We start from the raw sequence: 20696 nt of genomic DNA on the forward strand, positions 1-20696 counted from the left end.
ATCACGTTTGCATTGATTTTACTGGACGATTTCTGGTGCTAACGTCTCTATAAATATATTAATTTTATCTGAGTAATTTTTAAATGAGTTCTACGCCTCTGTTTATAATCTGTGAATACTTTGCCTTTGTCTTAAAGCCCATTGGCCTCGAAAAGATTGAAAAACTAAAGCGCCCAGATGGTACCATAGGAAAAAATCAGTAATGAAAGCGCTTGAGTGTAACAAAGTATGAAAAAGTAAATTACACCGAACTGCTATCCCAGATTTAATCTCACTGTAGATTGGAATATTATAAAAATTGCTAGGTTTGTTTTTCTTCGCTTAGAAAAGCTGAGTTTATCTACTTCGGTTGTTCTTCGTACAAAACATCCAGCAAACGCCTTTGGTGGTTTCTATTTTGTGGTTTACGTTCAGTCAATATCCATATTGGTTCTAGAATTTTAATAGTTTTAACTTTTTCTGTTTGTTTTAACGTCTTTTTGAAAGTAATTGAAGTATTTCGTTCGCTTCCTGTTTGTTTGAGCTAATTTCAATGGAAACAAGTTTGAAAGTTATAAATTTCTAGCCAGCATAACGACGTTAGAAGTGTTTATTAAGAAGTTTTAAAAGATGAACCACTTAACGACATTTGATTAAGAAAGTATTAAAGTCGAAGGAATTTTATATTTATATAAGTTATAAAGATAAGATCTTTAAGGTTATTTAAAGATTTAACTACTGCCGATATGTTTTAGCAATTAACGACTTTATTTAAATTTTATGCCCGAGTATGCAGAAAATTCGCTCATAATTAGATAAAAATTAATGAGTAATACCTGAGTTTGCCAACAGTTGTTTAATTGATTAAGCCTCTAATCCTTTTTGTTCGATATTTTAATTGATTCTTCTTTTATTTTTTAGTATCTTTATTCCCCTACAAGGACTATAATTTTGTATGAAGCTCTGTAATAAATTCCTTGCTTGTGATTTTTTTTTTATATTTGGAGGTTATAACTTGTTTAATGCCGCTATATTTCAAATATATATTTATATACATATTTAAAATACATTATTTCTTGGGAATAACGGTTTTTTTAATAAAAATCGCATATCAGTAATTATATATTATTTTTTCATTAGGCGCTCTTATTCTGTATAATAATACAAGAGAAATTAACGAAGAATACTTGAATAGTCTTGTTAAATTTAATTATATAATTTTTTTCCAACACCTCATACGTGTGAACTTGCTGAATATTTTGACTTTATTTTATTATTAGATTAATCTTTGTGTGATTAAATGAAAGTTATTTATTTTTCGAATCATGATTAAATGTCGCGGTCTATTTTCTTTGATATCAAAGACAAATTGATTGTATCTCTAGGTGCATTTGGGCCATCTAATTATTTTTGTAGTACCGTTAGAGTTGATTTCGTTTTTCTCTCTGAAATATTTGTGTTACGATGGGAAAGGAATGGCTTTAATTGTTGCAAATCAGTTCCAAAGTAAATGAGTTAGTTTAGTACGAGAAAACCTTTGACGTACAAAAAACATTTAAATTGTATGGTAATTCTGTGAAAATACTTGCGATGATGATACTAAGACACTTTCTCTAGCAAATAAAACAATGCCTTAAATTGAATAATTGAGGTGTTTTTTCTTAAATAAAAAAATCGTTTTAAACATTTAATCTGATTTTGCTGTTACAATGGAAGAAATTTCAATATTTTTCCGTTTAAAATCAACTAATATCTGATGAATGCCATTGTTTGGTTTGTATTGTTCTTGAACGGTTGTTCGGTGTTCGTAGCTAAGGGGTTCACAAATTTAATGAAATACTGTGTCAATTTAATTTATAGAAAGTCTCGTTATAGAAATAAAAAGGTATGAAATGGTCGAGATTTGCGGTCAAGTCTTCATCCAATATTTTCAAAGCGATAAAACCACAATAGTAAAACCAATCGGAATACTGTTATTCTTCAGTTTGACCCCGTATTTTTGTCTTTCGATACAGCCAACCATGGGAATGTCATTTTTCGATAGAAAAACTAGGATGACATCGGCCTTAATCAAATTACTGTTTTATCAAATAATTGTGAGCGTAAATGTATAAGCAAAAGATCGAAAAAAGTACCAAATTAAAGGTACTCAATCGATTTGTCACGGGTTTATTCCTCTAACGGCTGTAGTTAGCAAGAATATCTATTTATTAGATGATTAGAGAGAGAGAGAGAGAGAGAGAGATTTAATTTCCTTTTTGTAATATTGGCAGATGACACGTCAAGCAATATGTAATAGAAAAAACTCTAACGGTATTTTTTACATAGAAAACAAAAATATATTTTTCAATGTTATTTTTATTTTTTCTGTAATAAAATATTATACGCATATGTGCACGTCAACTTCTAAATTTAATTCCCAAAATGTATGTATGCCCAATATTTTATGACCAAAAAGAGTCTTTTTTGGGCCTGCTTGAGTGACTAGTTTTTTCTAAGGTTGTACACCCCCAAGTATTGAACCACACGGCGCCATGCGCTACTGGATTAATTCCATTGTATATTATTGTATTTTTCTTATAACCTTTGCCATTTTCTATCAAAAACTTATTATTTCAGTTAAAAATATACTTCATCTAAAAAATAAACTAAGTAATTATATCTTTGTGTTGATTTATCTGTACTGTATTTTGAATAATCCTTTTTTGATTCGTATGAGGTTTATTTAGGCTCGGAACTAAAACTATTATGAATAAATTTCTTCATTTTTTCGGTCTACTTCATTTGAATAACATCTTTGAGAGAGTAGGCAAGTCCTTTGTGTTTGTTAATCACACAGATCTTTTAAGTGCTCATAATTTGAATAGTAAATCAATGAATTTGTTAGGGAAAATACATTCTAGTAGTACGGCGACGTGGAGTGGTAGTAAATAAACAATAGTTGTTTTTTAACTGTTACTGACTTTCAAAATTTTCATTGGATGTATGGGAAATAAATAATTTTATTCATTGATTTTTTGAGCTTTGTTTCTAACTGTTTTATATTTTCTAAGTGTTGGTGTGTTAAAATGGATATTTGGCTAGTTATAACACTAACCAGCTATTTTACAAAGTAACCAAAAGTACTGGTATTTTGAAAGAATCGGTCTATTTTTGCGAAATAGTGGTTAAGCAGAACTAGTTTACAAACTGGTTGGTTATTTTGTCAACTATACAGGGTGAGTCTTAAAAAAGCGAAAATCATTTTTATAGCTGGTAGATCTCGATAAAAGAAACATATTTTCTCTTTACCGTTTTTCAAATAAATTTAGAATAACCGAGTTATTCTACTTTGAAACTTAATAAATATATATTTTTTGCTTAAATTTTGAGAAACCTGGATTTTTTTCTGGGTTTTCTTTCTTACAAATTTAATCTACTACCTATGTTGCCTTATTATCAAGAAATTATGTTTTTAACTAAAAATTAAACAAAATTCCAATTTTTTTTTTCAAAAAAATCAATTTTTCAAATATCTTTTTTCGCGAAAAAACCTTATATGGGGTTCAAATATACTACCCCTAAAAATATTTGCACTTATTTAACACTCACCCTGTATATTCGTTTTGGCTAGTACCGGGATTTTATATTATTGTTTTAATATTAACCAGTTATTGCAGCTAGTTTGTATATAATAATTGAATTGTTGTCAATATTGTTATGATATTCAATATTGTTTTTCATCACTGTAGTAGCACAAGTAAGCCTGTATAAGTAGTTCCTTAAAAAACTGGAAACCTAAGGATCTGCATTAACAAGAACCGAAATAGATTTTGCAAACTCTCTCATAAGTATCTAAACTAGCATCTATTTTTGTAAACTGATACAAAATCCTTTTAACTAGATTTTGCAGATAGTTTGCATTTGCCCGCTATTTTGCAACAATGCTCGCCTTCAAAATACCAGCGCTTAGTTTTAAAACTAGCCAAGTATCCATTTTAGCCGTATTGGATTTATTAACATACGATGATGACCAATCACTCTTTTTCACTTGATTGAATCAAGTTACGTTATGGCTGAGAAGAAAGAAAAATACTTATGATCAGATAACACAAATCTTCGCTCTAATGAATTTGGTTTAATTAATAAAATAATTACAGTAATATGTTCAGATTTATCTGAGTGGATAATAGAGTTTGCTTTTGACTTTTATGCGATATATCGGGATTTATTGTCTGGAGTCGATGTTTTTACGATTCTAAACAACGGTTTCTAAATATAGCTGACAGGATAATGCGAGGCACTGCCCATATTCATCATATTTAATGCTTAGGAATAGTATTTACGCAAAACATAGTAAAATACGATGATAACTATGTGGAAAATATCAGCCTTTATGTTATACGTCACTCATAATGAAATGGTAACCCGTAATTTGCAAAATTACTCTAGCTTAGATGAGACTTCACTTTACAAAAAACCCTTCACTATTCTTCGCTAAGTTTCTGAAATAGCTCAGTTCGTTTACCTTCACAGTTGCCTATTTTGTCTTAAATTTTGAATAAAACAGACTGTTTTATCTTACTAGTTTCAAGATATCTATTTAAATGATATACGAATTCCTAAACGTTGTCTATAACAATTTATTATAAACATGAAGATAGTTTAGTGTGGATTATTTTACATGTCGTGAATGTTGCGAACATGTATTTAAATATTTCAGACGCGATTTAAATTCTGAAATTTACAAAGTCGAGGTGTTCGCTTCTGCTGGAAGTGCTAGGACTGGTAGTTTTTTTCTTATTTATAAAATCTACTTTACTTTCTTTGAAATAATCCAGTGCTGATTAATTATCCTATTGTTTAATTAAAAAAGCACTGAACTGATGAGGTGGTTTAGATTGGATCATCGTACCCTTTTTATAACTCAGACGTATTTAATTGTAACGCCTTTCAGTGTTATATGTAGTTAATAAGGATTATTTTTTGCTAAAATGCAGATTGTTGCAATTAAAACAGGAATTATACTCAACAAGTAGACGCTTAACAAGTATCTCCTTGCCGACTTAGAATTAAGCGAGTGAAATGATTGTATGCAACAGATGAATAATGTATTAGTACTAATAAGTAGAGGAGCTGTTTTCTGATGATTTTTTTCCGATTAATATTAACTCGTTGTTGCTCATTTTTCGATTCGGAGAGGTCACGAATGGCATAAGGCCTCACGGTTATGAGAAATACGAAATACGGACACCTTTCTAGAAATTAACTGTATAAGACTGAATTTTACTCGCAACCAGCAATTATTGCATAGACCTACTTCAATCATATGCGACAGGTGAATTTGTTTACCACGAGATTTTCGATTCTAACCTACATTTCCCGGAGGATTAACTTAGCAAGCGATAAATAGTTAACTACAGGGTAAGTCAACGATAATAACAGTTCATTATCTCGTTTTTTCGGATTACTATAAAATATTAAATAGAAAATTTTAGGCGAATGTTAAGGTACACGATTCAAAATTAATTTTTGAATATACAGAGTGCTTTCAAAAACTGTGACGAATGTAACATGTTTTTTAATGCAACCCCATATTTTTTAATCCTATACCGGGTGCGTCTCAAAAGTGGCTCACCTCTATAACTTTTTTATTTTTTCAGATAAAACAACGAGATTTGGTATGTTTGTATATGACATAAATTAGGATTGATTGACATATTCAATTCTTTTCGGTCACTTCCGGTTTCACCGGAAATTACTACAACTTTTGGATTTTAAATAGCACCCTCGGTATTTTTTTACTTTATTCGATAGAAAATGGCACTCTGAATAGAATGACATACCATATGTCAACTTTTGACATTTTCGCATATGGTTTATTTGAAATTATAATATGCGGTGCATAACGACAATTTGACTCGAAATATCAAGTGTGTGGTATCAAATTATTCGTAAAAAAATGCTTTTTCCAAATAAGCTAATGAGCCACCCTCGTTCCATTTGAAAAAATTGAGATATGATTAAAAATACGATTTAGGCATCTTTTAACCGGTCAGGACAAGACACTAAAAACATTAGACGATCAAATCTATTTTTCCAAGGCTCCTTGATTAAATATTAGTATTTGTAATCTAGATTGAAATTTAAAATACAATTTGTTTTTGAGCGAATATGTCAAAAGTTGGCATATGATATGTCATTTGATTGAGTGTTATTTTCTATCGAATAATTTAAAAAAATATCGAGGGTGCCATTTAAAAATCAAAAGTTGTAGTCATTTCCGGTGAAATAGGAAGTGACCGAAAACAATTGAATACGTCAATCAATCCTAATTTATGTCATATACTAACATACCAAATCCCGTTCTTTTATCTGAAAAAATAAAAAAGTAAGGGTGAGCCACTTTTGAGACGCACCCGGTATAATATAATGTTATATACCTATTATTATTTTTGCCGATGGATTTTATAACCCTTCATTTATGTATATTGAATGTTCATTTATAATAATTTTAATAACAAAAGCTGAAAGGTTTTGCAATAGCGTCATTGCCAATTTTCTAGCTATTTTTTTTAAACAAATAGTTTTACTAAATTACTAGTGTTAGGTATATAATATTAAACGCAGAATCTAAAAATATGAAGTTGTATTTTATAAAAAACATTAAATTATTTTATATCCGATACATTTTTTTCAAGAAAACTGTATACCTTATACCTATTAAAAAATAATTTTAAATTGTGTATCCTATAACCTTTTCCAAATTTTTTCTCTTTAACATTTTTTCATAATTCAAAGCAAATGAAATAATGAACTTTATCGTTGGCTCACCCTGTACAGGAAGCCCGCTGCTATATTCATTAGAAAAAAAGTACGAATCAAAATCGAGACACGATATGACAATAACAATTTGTGGATTAACTGCCCTGGAAGTTACGAAAGCGTAGAGCTGCCATGGCTACATTGAAAAATATTTTTAGCAAAATTTGCACTTTTTCTATAAATTTACACAAAAAATGTACAGAAAACGTAAATTTTGCAAAAAAAATTTTTCAAAGTTGGTATGGCAGCTCTACGCTTTCGTAAGAAGTTGACTTTCCAGTTATCAATTGCGTATACGCAACCACGATTTATATGATGGAATAACTTTAGAGTTGTATAAATGATATCGTTGCATTTAAGAGGTAATTTAACAAAAACAAACAGCTCATGTTTTTTTTTAATTATTGGACATGAATGTTCAGCTAAAAAATCGATTTATGTTTCATCAAATTGACATGGCTATTACTAAAAATAATAAGACAAGATTTTTTTAAAGAAATTGAGGTACATATAAATCTGGTTTTGAACAGGTTACTCCTTTAGCAATTTTAATTATTTCGAAGACCACTAAGTAAGGAAAGATCGATTATTTTTAGAATAATCGTACTCAATTGTGGTATTAATATAAAAACAGAAAGTTGGAAAAATGTTTTATTTATAATTCTTTTGCATATTTATAGCGTGCATCTGAATATTCGCCATTCCCTTATCTTTTTAATTAGCTCTTTTGTATTGATTTAATTACTCCTGTGATTAGCTGGTGAATCTAACTCCGACATTTATCTTGTACATCCCCTTTGCATAGAATTTAAATTAGATTTGTTGCGAAGACGTATCATTTCCGCAACATCCAACATTATTTTTTTCGTATATTGATAAAGATTCTTTTTTACAAAGTCAGTTTAAGTTTTGTCTTGAATTTAAGTGGCTAATGTTAAGATAAAAAAGGTCAGGCTTTTCTCGATACGTGAAAATGAATGAAATAGATTGAAAGAACAATAACCTATTGTTTAGTAGATTATACCAGTAAATAATTATACAAATAATATATATTTATATATTATTTGTATAATAATCATAACTGCATATAACCTATTTCTGAGAATACCCATCATTTTAGATTTTCTGCATTTTAATATCTGTAGATTTTGAAGGAAAATGCTATGTATTTGATTAACATTTTGGCCGTTCACTGCTCAAATCGATTAAGTCCACTTATAAAAATTAAATAGTAATTATTTTTGGCAACTGAATAATAAATAATTTGTTTCAGAGGCTACTTTGATTAACTCCGCGCTCTAATGAAAATCAGTGATTATTAATTAATGATAACAGTGATTTTTTAGTGCCCTCCTATTAGGCTAAAAGTAAAAAAAATAGTTACTCGCAGCTGCTTACAGTCTAGTTGTCGCAAATCAAATAATTGTAAAGTCAAATTTATTATTATTAAGAATAATCATCAATATTATGATGATGAAGAAGGCATCGCATCTTCAGCAAAATTGCAGAAAAATTAATCACTAATTATAATAGAATTATTATTATTCATATTTATAAAAAAATCTGTAATAAAAATATCTAATAATTTGTTTTTTTTTGATAAAAAAATAATCACAGTTTCTTTTATCACAATTTAGCACTGAATATTTATATTTTTCACTTGCCAATAACTCCACCAGTTACATAAAAATTGTAACATTTCTGATGATTAATTTTTGGCTGTTCTTTCTTATTAATTTTATATACTTTTAGATGAGAGAGAGACGGCAATACTTTTTGTTTTTTGGGGTTAATCGATCTGTACAATGAACGACTCATATATTGTGTACTAGTTTCTTAAGATGGCCGTGTCCTTTAACAAAAATATCACCCCATCTTTATCAAATAACATTTTACAGATATCATTTTTTCCGATATATTTTCCCAATACGGCTTTTTTTACAATTTTCAGATGTAATGTATTTCGTTTTTGCAACGCATATTTAATTGTAAAATTTAAAATTGCGTAAAAAGGGCAATTTGAACTTAATTTTACTATTAAGCTCTAAAAGATATATATTTTTAATTAATCTCTTTATTATTTATTCATTGATGAAGTTTTAACTTACCTGGCTAATGTTTGCTGCAAGTTTAATCAGAGGTTTTTCTTTTCTTGTTGACAAGTAGAACTCATGCGAGTTTGGATTTTCTCTTGGTTCGCCAGTGGTTGCAATGAAATCAGGGGTGGTCGAGTCAATAATCGTGCTTCCAGTACTGCTTTCGATCGTACTGAGACCCGCTATTGTGCTGGTCAAAGTGGAGAAATTATTTTTCCCTAATTCCAAATCGGAAACAGACGTTGACGAAATAGTTGTCGTCACAATTGTAGTGAGGGTGGTTTGAGAAGCTAAAGTCTTGTTACTGACAAATACCGTCGAGGTTTCTTTGGGTTGAAGGGTTGTCGTGGTGGGTTTAGTGGACGGTTCCGGTGTCTGTCGAACCGGGGTAGTACTGGGAGCAGTTGTGGATATGTACGTGACCGACTCGGTGGTCGTACCGGTCGCTGCGACGTTCTTTCCGTGTCGGAAAAAGTTCGACAGGAACCGCTGAGAATAGTCCCAGAATTTCGACTGGGACTGGACATGCTGGGGCTGGACCGCGCACAACAAACTCAGAACGATCAGGACGCGCATTTTCTTTGCTCTGTGCTAAGGGTGGTATAATGTCGCGGACCGGCCTGGCCAACTTCGTTTTATTCGCGAGCGTCCTTGAGAGCTAGAGCCGCTGCTACTATCGAAGGCTGAAGAACGTCTGTGCCGCAAGAGCTTTATGCACTGTGTAAGTTGAGTACGCGAACGGCTGCCGCACAGCTTAGCTAACCTACTTCCTATCAAATGGTACCGTACTCGGAACCACCAATCGCATCTCATCCGGTACTTAGATTTTTTGTCAAATTTAATCCGATCTTCGGTATCCATCATTAATAACTTATTAAAAAACTATAATATGTCTTAGGACAGGGAATAAGGGCACATATACAGGAGTGGTAATGGGAGTATCTCAGGGAATAAATACCCCTTCCAGGAATTTATAAAGAAGATTTAAAAATTTCACAAAAGAAAAATTAGTAGTATTAATCAAAATAGACAATCCAGACCAATCTAAATTTATTTTTTCCACAGAAAAAATTTAATGCGCCACTGTCTTAGGACCAAGGACAATTAACTTCTTATACTACCCCCCCCCCCTAACTATAAATATAAAAATATAAAATATCTGATTTTTTCACAACAATAACTTAACCACTATAACCCTCAATATTTTGAAAAACTGTTTTTATTTCTTGTAACTATAGGTATCTGTTTCTTTCTGCATTATTTTCTCACATTTGTTCTTATTGATTTCTAAGGTTTTGGTATAATGGTTACTCTTTGTTTAATGGCTTTCTTATTGTTAGTCCTTTTGGTATAGCAGGTACCATTTCTTCCTTTACCGTTTAACTTTTTCTAATATTTTTTTTATATTTATTTTATAATAAACTGTATCCTAATTGAAGTTCCATAAATAAAAATTTAGTAACTAACCCAAAGGAAATTATTAATTAAAATTTCATAGAACTTCCGAAATAAAGTAATATGAGATCTAAAAAAATAGATTTACATTTATTGAAGTATTAAAACGATGTTTTATAAAGGGTTATACAACACACGTCACTTCATTCATTACCGGAGATTATTCTGCAGTCTGAAGACCTGTATAATTACGCAAGAGGAAACGTTTTTTTTTAATTATATTTAACTCACATTATACATTATTAATGTGTCCTGTACACCTATTAGGTTAGGCGCTGAAATCTATTTTCAGGTCGGCCGATTATTTAGTTGCAGTAGTGACAAAATCATTTCCTTATGCAGCCGATTGGCCGACTATTCGATTGTATATGTGCGCAGCTTCATATATAAAAATCAGCGCCTAGCCATAAGGTTTCCATATGTCCGAAATGCCCAGTAAAAAAATTAATTCAACAATATTTTTTTTCGGGAAATTTCGTTTTTTGTCAAAGAAACTAGGATATTAAATAGGACATAAAAATAGGTTATTTAATATTACTAATAATTTCATATTTCTAATAATCAGGGTGCAAAGATTTATTAAATCAAGATGATCTAAATAAGATTTAAATCGTAATTTAAATCAAATTATTATTTTATATGCTAATTGTAAAAGATATGACACATACCTAGTTAATATTTATTCTTCTATTAAAAATATTGGACCGATTTTTGAAGTAATTTTGTGTGAATTCATTAAGACTTCTAATGAATAGTATTTTTTGAAATCGTGAAATGGCAGAAATCCGGTATTCCAATATATTTAATTCGCAAACTCTAGTGCAGAACTAGTTTCTCTTGATGTTAGGTTTTATTTTTATTTTCAAGGATCTACAATCAATGTCAAAAAACAGGCTGGTATCAAGGCTGTTTTATATCTTTTGAAAAAGCTGTATGTTGGTCAAACTTCTGCCTTCTCCAATTTTTCTTCTAGTTTTTTCCAAATTTCTACCGCATAGGGCAAATAGGGGCATCGTCAAAGTTTACAGGATAAAATATATCGGTGACTGATGTCGAAAAACATCTACAAGAAAAACGATAGATGCCGTAAAGATTTTAATATTACCAATATCGGGCATAGTTACGAAGATTTAGCCATTTAGGATAAGACTTTAACTGGAAATAAGTCGTTAATTAGCTGGAAATCCGATTTAAATAGAAAATTATTTAAAATAAAAAAAAATACGATTAAAATTTAAAAGAAAAATAATTAAAATCAAAAAAATCTATTTTTTTATAAAAATCTTTGAAAGAAAAATATTCTGAACTTATTGTCTGCCTTGCAAATAAACTAATTTTGCCAGATTAAGATATCTAGATTAACTATGCAACTTGATGAACGCGAAAACTCGCTTTATAGTTTTTTCAAAATAAAATGCTATATGCATCCATTGAACAGGATTTGTGCTGGTATGGAACAAGTCTAGAAAGATCGCTCGTAATTATATAGTATTCGAAAGAAGACACGCAAGCCCATAGAGTTTGTAAAAATCCCAAGTTAATTTATGTGTTTATTTTCTCTAATCTGTGCGCTCTAGAATTCTACTATCCGATGATGAAATTTAGGTTTTCCATGCACCGCAGATCATCAATAGGCGCTCGCAACTGCCAGTAAATTACCCAGCCGAGGCATATTTCGCCATATGTTGAAACAAAGTGAGCCTCGAATGAGAGAAATAAGATAGAGACATTGTTATCACTAATGGAAGGCATTGTGGGCAATTAACTGTTATTAATATGGTTCTTTTCTTCCAGCTTATTAAAGCTAACCAACTGTTATCTCAGATATAACGTTTCGTACATAAATTTTCTTATTTACTGCAAAAATAGTATTAGTCAATATTAGTTATTTTTATTAACATTCATGCCTTGGCTCAAATGGTTCATTTTTATGACTAAATATATAGAAAAGTATTGAAAACTACCTGAAAATAAAGTATTTTTCCTATGGTATACGTAATCACAACAAAATGAAGACAAACGAATTTACAATTCACATTCACGAGTGCCCCGAAAACGAAAATATTAATCAGATAAATATGATTACTTTCGAACAATGCTGGTTTAATAGATATGTGACATCGTAAGGATTGAAATATTCTACAAAGTGTTTTTACGTTTAGATTTTCCGGACATTTTTTAAAATTTCGGCCAAACCATCACGGACATGTCCGGGTAAATCCGGACATATGGAAACCCTAGTAATAAATGGTTTTGAAGTAAATTATGAATATGAATGTAAAGTATTTTTTGTACTATTTCAGCGTATTTGGAACTTTTAAAAGATATTATACAGGATTCTTAATTCTGTTTGATCGAACTGTTCACCACCGTAGGAAAAAGTATTTTACCATGAAAATAAATACTTTAAAAAAAATACTTTTAGGGGAAACTATTCTTGAAAGCCTAGTTTTTTGTAGTATATGTAACATGCGATATTAAATGGAAGTTTCTGTGCCAACAGGATAATTTAAAAGAAAATTACACCATGCTTCAATATGTTACTGCATATTACTTTAGTCAGACGTAAACATGTATTTGTTAATTTGGTTATAGTGCTAATATACCGTTGCAGCAGATGTTTAATATTTTTCTATGACGGAACTAGGATTATATGATTATAAAAAAGTGCATCGTCTTGAAGTCTTGAGAATGTTTTAAATGTGTTTATAACCGATTTAAAATTAAAAAAGAGCTGACGCTCTAACAATTTATATATTTTTAATTCAATTAGATAGTCTGTTTCCTTTTCATAGTTATTGATTGGTTTTAATAACAGATAGATCTGACTGGAAGTATTTATCAGGCTTAATTTAATTCTTGTCAGAACCATTCGACCTTGAACAAGAATCTAGCTCATTTTAAGTAGCTCAGTTGATCAAATTTTGTTTATTTTAGATTTTCTTCCTGTTTAGTTTCTAATTATACGATACATTCTATAATGATAGAGGTATTACTTTCATGCGACTGCAAAGGTAACCTAGTAAAAGTTTTACGCGGGTAAGCCCATTTGACAGCTCTTTTTATTACATTTTTTTGTTTCTTAAAAAGGTAATTTTTTTATTTTTATACTTTACGAATGGGAAAGTTTCTCAAAGTGATAAAATATCTTCTTAAATAAATTAATTCGTATTTTCAGTCAGGAAACTATTATTAATGCTTACTTAATTAGAAGTGGAAGCTATTATATAATCCATAGGATATACCTAATACTGTTAAGTTTAACGGAACCAAAAAGTAATATGGGTAGGATTTTTGAAAAATCTTTTTTTTTGGTTGACATCATGGTTAAAGTAATCAGACAAAAACAAGAGCATGTTAAATAGGTGTTGGCATTTTTCTACATTAAGGCCGTTTATCAAATTTAGGTTACTAGGCTATTTATTTGATGTTTCTCGTTGAAAAGTAAGAGGTGCTTTTCTTGGTACTTAATACTATATTAAGTAAATAATTTTATCATTACATAGATTATATTAACTTCTGATATTATAGCGTACAGGATATAGTAATAGCGCTATTAAAATTTCTATCAGAATCTAGATTACTTTACTTTTTTTCCATATACGTTTTATTTATAGAATATGGTAAAATAATTTCTTTTAAATTGGCAAAAAGTGTCTCGAGTTCAGATAGTTCAAGAACGCTTAGGGGTTTTTATTTTTGATTATTGCTTCCATAGTTGTGGAAATTCCAGGCAAGTGAGTTCTGAAATCTGGACAAAATCCAGACTACGTTAAAAAATAAATTATGATTTCATTTAGATATGTAAAGTTTGTATGAGAGAATATGATAGTGAGAGACAAATTGTTTTCTCTGTCATTGTTTGGATGACGACTGACGATATTCTTCTCCGACTCCTTGGAAGTATAATACTCTTTTGTTTTTGTACTAGAAGATATCTATATTCAGTAGCTATTGTCTTAAGATTTGTACTGCATACGTTATAAATGGTATCAGAATTGGATTATCCCGTTTTAATAGATGAGAGAAATCCTTGAGGATTTCATTAATTACTACTCATGTCATAGTGTACGTTATACAGGGTGTTTCAAAAATATCTTCCAGCTGTCGGGAGAAGATTCTTCTGCTTTGTTTCATATAGCTACCGGAGTCCTCATTTCTTCTACCGGAGCCTTCACCGGACGGTCTTCATGTTTTTCAATTTATTTTAATTTTCTTCCAAATGCTTTTAGCGATTCGAATGAAGTTTGGAGAGCAAAAGTTGCTATCAGTGCTACATATTTTAATGCTAAAAAAGTGTCGACAAATTCACCAGGGACGTGCATATAGGTTTTCACTGGAATATTTTTCTAAAAAACATGTACGCTACTGACTTTTTTTCCTTTTATTAGGAAAATTGTGTAAGCTATTTAATACCAATTAAAAGTTGTATCATGATATTTTGTCCTCAATCATCAAATCAACATTTCAATCTTCTCGATGAGATAAACGCAATTTTATTAAGAACACTTAATTAACAAAATCGGCTCTATCTTTAAGAAAGGAGACAAAAAAAGATGTAGCAACTACAGAAGCATTAGTTTGACAAGCTCAATGGGAAGGTTGTATGGCAGGATATTAAAAGAGAGAGTAGAAGAGAGCTTTAAAGAAATAGAAGAACAAGGTGGTTTCCGCGCTGGGCGTTCTTGTACAGACAACATATTTGTGTTACAACAAATAATTGAAAAAGGAGAGCTCAAATTTGGACACGCATCTGGTATTTATAGATTTAGAGAAAGCCTATGACACGGTGCCTTTGAAGAAATTATTTGAAATCTTGGTTGAGGCAAATGTGAGTAAAACATATATTAATGCAATCTGGAATATGTACAAAAATTCAAAAAGTATGATCAGACAGGGGAAGTTCCTATCGGAATCCTTCCTGACATCTAAAGGACTTAGACAGGGGTGCAGTTTATCACCTACCTTATTTAAAATATATATACAGGAGGCATTGAAAAACTGGAGAAGGAAGAGTAGAGCTATGGGAATAGAGATTGACAACCACTGTCTATCGACCTTGTTCTTTGCAGACGACCAAGTTATTGTTGCAGGTTGTGAGGAGGATGCCGACTATATGTTGAGGAAACTTGATGAAGAATACGACAGATGGGGACTCAATATCAACCTCACAAAAACCGAATACCTGAAAGTAGGAGAAGAACAAACTGAAGATCCTAAACTACACATACATGAAATTAAAAGATGTAGCGAATATAAATATTTAGGAAGTATTATATCTGAAGAAGAGAACTCCAAGAAAGATATACATAGTAGAGTTCAACAAGGTAAGAAAGTAATCGGTCTTTTAAACCCTCTCCTGTGGTCAAATAAAACATCCATCCAAACAAAGATAAGGATTTACAAAGCAATCGTAGATCCAATTTTAACATACGGTGCCGAATGCTGGCAATTTACAGCAAAAGAAAGAAGGATGGTCGAGTCAGTGGAGATGGACTTTCTCAGAAGAGTATGTCGCATATCAAGGATGGCACACATTAGAAATGAGGAGATCAGGCAAAGAACAAGGCGAATATATACCAGCACCGACAACATCGAATCGAGACAGCTACTATGGTATGGGCACGTAAAAAGAATGGGAGAGGAAAGATGACCAAAAAGGGCAATGGAGTATCGTCCCCAAAGCAGAAGGAAAAGAGGAAGACCTACAACTACGTGGTTAGATGGAGTAGACCAGTATATGAGAGACAGAGCTATTAACCAGGAAGAATGGCAAAATCGAGCAATATGGAGGTCGAAATGCGGGATGCGGCAGAAGCTGTAGGACCCCCTGCTTTATATATATATATATATATATATATATATATATATATATATATATATATATATATATATATATATATATATATATATATATATATATATATATATATATATATATATATATATATATATATATATATATATATATATATAATTTATTACTAAATGTTATTAAAATTTATAACACTGTCGTACAGTGCTACCTACAGCAAATTTCCCCAAAAATAATGGTATTTAAGATAATTACAAAAGGCCTATTTTTTAAAAGTTTTAACACCCCAACTTCTACGTAGCGGTCTACACAACTTTGCTAACAAGAGAAAAAAAGTCAGTGGCGCACATATTTTTATAGAAAACTGTTCCAGTGATAACCCATATGCACGCCGCTGGGGAATATGTAACTTTTTTAGCATTAAAATATGTCGCACTTACAGTAACTTTTTCCCTTAAAATTTCATTTGAATAAAAGCACTTGGACCAAAATTGTAATAAATAGAAAAAAAGATGAAATCTTTAACCCCCTGTAGCAGAATCGGACCTATGTTAATAAGAAAAATAAATCTTATTTTTACGAGAGGAATTTTCCCACGAAAAATGGCACATGATTTTTGAAAGACCCTGTATACCCGATATTTCCAAACCAATTTACCTGTTGCATATACAATTAGCATGTTTGTCCAATGAGTCAGGGAAGATTTCGACAGATGACATTCAAAAAATGTCAGAATGTACAATTTACTTGTGAATTAAAATGAAAGGCACATTTTCATAAGGCCCACGTAATCATAACAAAATAAAGACAGAAGAAATCCATATCAATGTCGGTTTAGTAGATATTTGATATCATAACGGTTAAAATATTTTTTCCTGATTTTTCTAATTTATTAAAAAGTTAAGATGCTTTACGGTTAATTTTTTCCCGGACAATTTGTCAAATTTGGCCGGATCAGCCCGGCCACCTTAAAAATCTGGACAAGTCCAAGTAAATCCGGTATAAGGAGACCCTATGTTTATTAGTACGATCCCGAAAAAACTGTAGGATGGGGAAATAGTTAAATAAAACATTAGTCAACGAATCTACCGTTCTTTAAAAATCAACGGATATTCTTGAGAGAAAAGATGTCTGATCTAGTTTTAATATCCGTTGAAGACCTACAATCAAATTTGTCGATATAGGAAACATTGCATAATGGATGTTATAACAAGAATATTTTTTCTTTCCTATTTAGTGCTTAGACCAGTTGCTTAATAGTAGGGGAGCTTAATATGCTCTAAATGGGGATTTACTCAAGCGTCGCGTCGTAGGGATTTATTGGATTGTGAAAAATTGATAAAAGAAAAGAAGGTTATAATATATAAATAAATAAATAATAATAAATAAATAAATCTTTATTGACTACGTATTTATACAATGTATAATTGTAGCAGGTCAGAGTAAATAACAAACAGATAAGAATTCATAAAAATACTAAAAGTTAGAAAAAAAACAATACACGGAGGCAAATTGTGTTACATTAAATACATACAAGACAAAAAACAATTTAAGAATCTTTGTACAAATAAATCAAATTAAATCCCATCTCTAAGTTCCCATCTACCTGCTCTATAAACTCATCCACGCTATAAATTCCAGATTTCCCTAAAAATGTCTTAAGCTGATATTTAAATTTATTAAAACATAGAGTTTTTAATTCCATTGGAAGACGGTTGTATAAATCAATGCGTAGAGAGTTTCTAGCTGATTTATCCAGTCTATAGAAATTGGTTCGTATTAGATTGGCAGATCTTGTCCATAATTATGACAGTCAGAGTTAACTGTCAGATAAGATTTAGTTTTATGTACTTCCAAAAGTTGATTTAATATATACAGAGCAGGCAGTGTAAGTATATTCAGTCTAATAAAGTGGGGCTTACATGTATCTCGATAGCCAACACCACATAATATTCTAATAATTACCCTTTTTTGCAACCGAAATATTTCAATAGAATTTGTCGAGTTCCCCCACAAAGCCACTCCATAGGACATATGGGAATGAAACAAGGCATAGTCTGTGGCATAGTACGAATTCAACAAAGACTCCTGGCAGATTAACGCTTTAAGTTTACGCATCAAGTATACCACCGACGAAAGTCTGCGTTTAAGATTTTCAATATGTGGTACCCAACTGAGTGTACTATCCAGTGTAATACCCAATAGTTTAGCACTATTCATTTCTAAATCCTTAGACCATCTGGAGGAAAAAAATATGTTTTGCGTTTTATCGCGATTCAGTTTCAGGCAATTATGTGTGAACCAAGTCTCCGCACGTTTCATCAACCTTTCGCTTTCAGTCACTAGCAGATCCATATTTTTATTTCTACAAGACATTGAACTGTCATCCGCAAACGCTCGACACTTATTTGGTAGAAGGTAATTAAAAAGGTCATTAATATAAATAATAAAGAGCAGTGGTCCCAGTACAGATCCCTGTGGCACACCACTCTCCATCAAACCTACTTCAGAAACCGCATTGCCAAAGTCCACGCACTGTCTACGTCCGTCGAGATATGACTTAAGCAATTGCAGTCCAACACCTCTAACACCATATCTCTACAACTTGTCAATCAGGATCGCATGCGATACACAGTCGAACGCCTTAGTGAGATCGCATAGCATTAGATTTACCAGCTCTCCCTTTTCAAAGCCCTCGACTATGTCCGACACAACACTACCAACAGCCTGAACCGCAGATCGCCCCTCCGGGAAGCCGAACTGTGAAAAGTCGAGCAAATCGTTTCTCTCGAAAAATCCATTAATCTAACTTAATAATAATTTTTCAAATATTTTGCCAAAAAGCAAGGAACAATCGATATGGGGCGATAGTCCGACACTGAATCCTCGTCTCCTTTTTGAAAATTGGAACCACTCTAGATAATTTAAAAGATTGGGAAAATTGCCCTTTTCAACACAAATGTTAAAAGATGAACCATAGGCTGGATAATTTCATTTGAAATGCTTTTCAAAATATTGCTACTTATATCATAAATATCATATGAAGCGAATCTTTCAGCGCATTAACAGCATTCCATATCTCTCGCCCGTCTATTGGCAAAAAAACAAAAGTGCTGTTGTTCATTAATATATTTCCAATCAATTCGTTCTGAATATTTTGATCAATGGACAATTCGCTTACAATTTTAGATGCTATTTCAAGAAAATACTCGTTGAATTCCCCAGCTTTTATATCAGAGTTGTTTCTCGATCTTGCCTGATGATTTCTCTCGAGGTTGATAATTTTCCAGGCACTTTTTGCTTTCGATTTTGATGAATTTACATAATTACTGTAGGCATTCTTTTTTGCGATAATGATAGAATTTTTATAATCTCCCTGCAGTAACCGGTAGTAGGCGCTATACTCTACACTATTTAATCCGTCAGCAATGCATTTTACAACTTGCATTTGCCTTCTTTTTTCTTTGAGCTCACTATTATACCAGCGAACAGGAGGATTATTATTCCTATTCCTAACCGTTTTCAAGGGTAAGTGTTTATTTATTAAAATTTGAACATTTATTACTAAAAATTTTGACAAAAACTCAATGTCATTCGAGTTAAAATAGTCTGCCCAGTCTAAGTCTAACAATTCCCGCTTTATGCAACTCAAAGCTATATGCTCTTACTAGTGAGGGATGGTGTACAGAGAGGTTTTCAAAAATGTAAAAGAACAGTCACAAAGAAATACTTGGGCGTGTCAGATATTAATAGTACATGCGCCTCGCGTATTTCTGATAACGGAGGGATAGCTGTACAGAGGGGTAAAAAATGAGAAAAGAAAAAAATGATTCGAGTGCGTTAGTTATTCAAAAGGAATGTTAAGCTCCTATGATTTGAACGCGACCAAAAGTCATGGCAGATTTTTAGAAATACATAATTCTTAGCAACACACTTCGTTTATGATTTTGGCTACTTTGGCTTCTGGAAATCGGCAGATTATGTTATTCCCGTGCTGTTTGAATGCAACATTGCGACTTCATCATTTCCTTATGTCACGCTTAAATCGTAAAAGGTATTATTTAAATGCACATTTTTCTGATTGTAATTAACTCCACTTGCCTTAATCTGACGTGCTCGAATTTTCACACCAAGTTTTTCTGCTACCTATAAGGTTTCTTCCTTTATGATATTCTGCCGCGCTAGAGTAAATCCCAAAATCCCCGCGCTTGTGCTCCCCTACTATAAAGTAAAACTATTTATTCCGTTCTACAAATCTGCTGGTTTAAAATATCGGTATAATGACTTTAATTAGGGTAATCAGCGTTAATACCGGTTTAATATTTAGTACTAAACGTTGTAATTAAGTTTGAGATCGCAAATTTTGAACTCATACCGTAAAATGGGGTGAATAGAAACATAGTGGTGAATAGAAACAAAATTTCTGAAAAAAATCAAATCACGATTAAAAATATTCAAAGTAAAAAGAGTCGACATATCTAATTTTTCTATCATTGGTAATACACAATAAAATGTAAAAACTATATTTTTATCTGTGGCAGCACTGT

General features: G+C 31.5%; 2 protein-coding genes across 3 annotated transcripts in view; one reads left to right on the forward strand and one right to left on the reverse strand.

Annotated features, from left to right (window-relative positions):
• Positions 1–9579, reverse strand: part of LOC115876645 — a 44372-nt gene extending 34793 nt beyond the window's left edge. The window contains exon 1 of the mRNA XM_030892497.1: positions 8892–9579. Coding sequence (XP_030748357.1) covers positions 8892–9455 — 564 coding nt within the window. The 5' untranslated portion in view covers positions 9456–9579. The remainder of the gene's footprint in view (positions 1–8891) is intronic.
• Positions 1–20696, forward strand: part of LOC115876644 (elongation factor-like GTPase 1) — a 90754-nt gene that overhangs the window by 37906 nt on the left and 32152 nt on the right. The gene's annotated exons all lie outside the window — the stretch shown is intronic.

The sequence above is a fragment of the Sitophilus oryzae genome, unplaced genomic scaffold (genome assembly GCF_002938485.1).
Source record: "Sitophilus oryzae breed Bouriz unplaced genomic scaffold, Soryzae_2.0 scaffold_1440_pilon_pilon, whole genome shotgun sequence".
NCBI lineage: Eukaryota > Metazoa > Arthropoda > Insecta > Coleoptera > Curculionidae > Sitophilus > Sitophilus oryzae.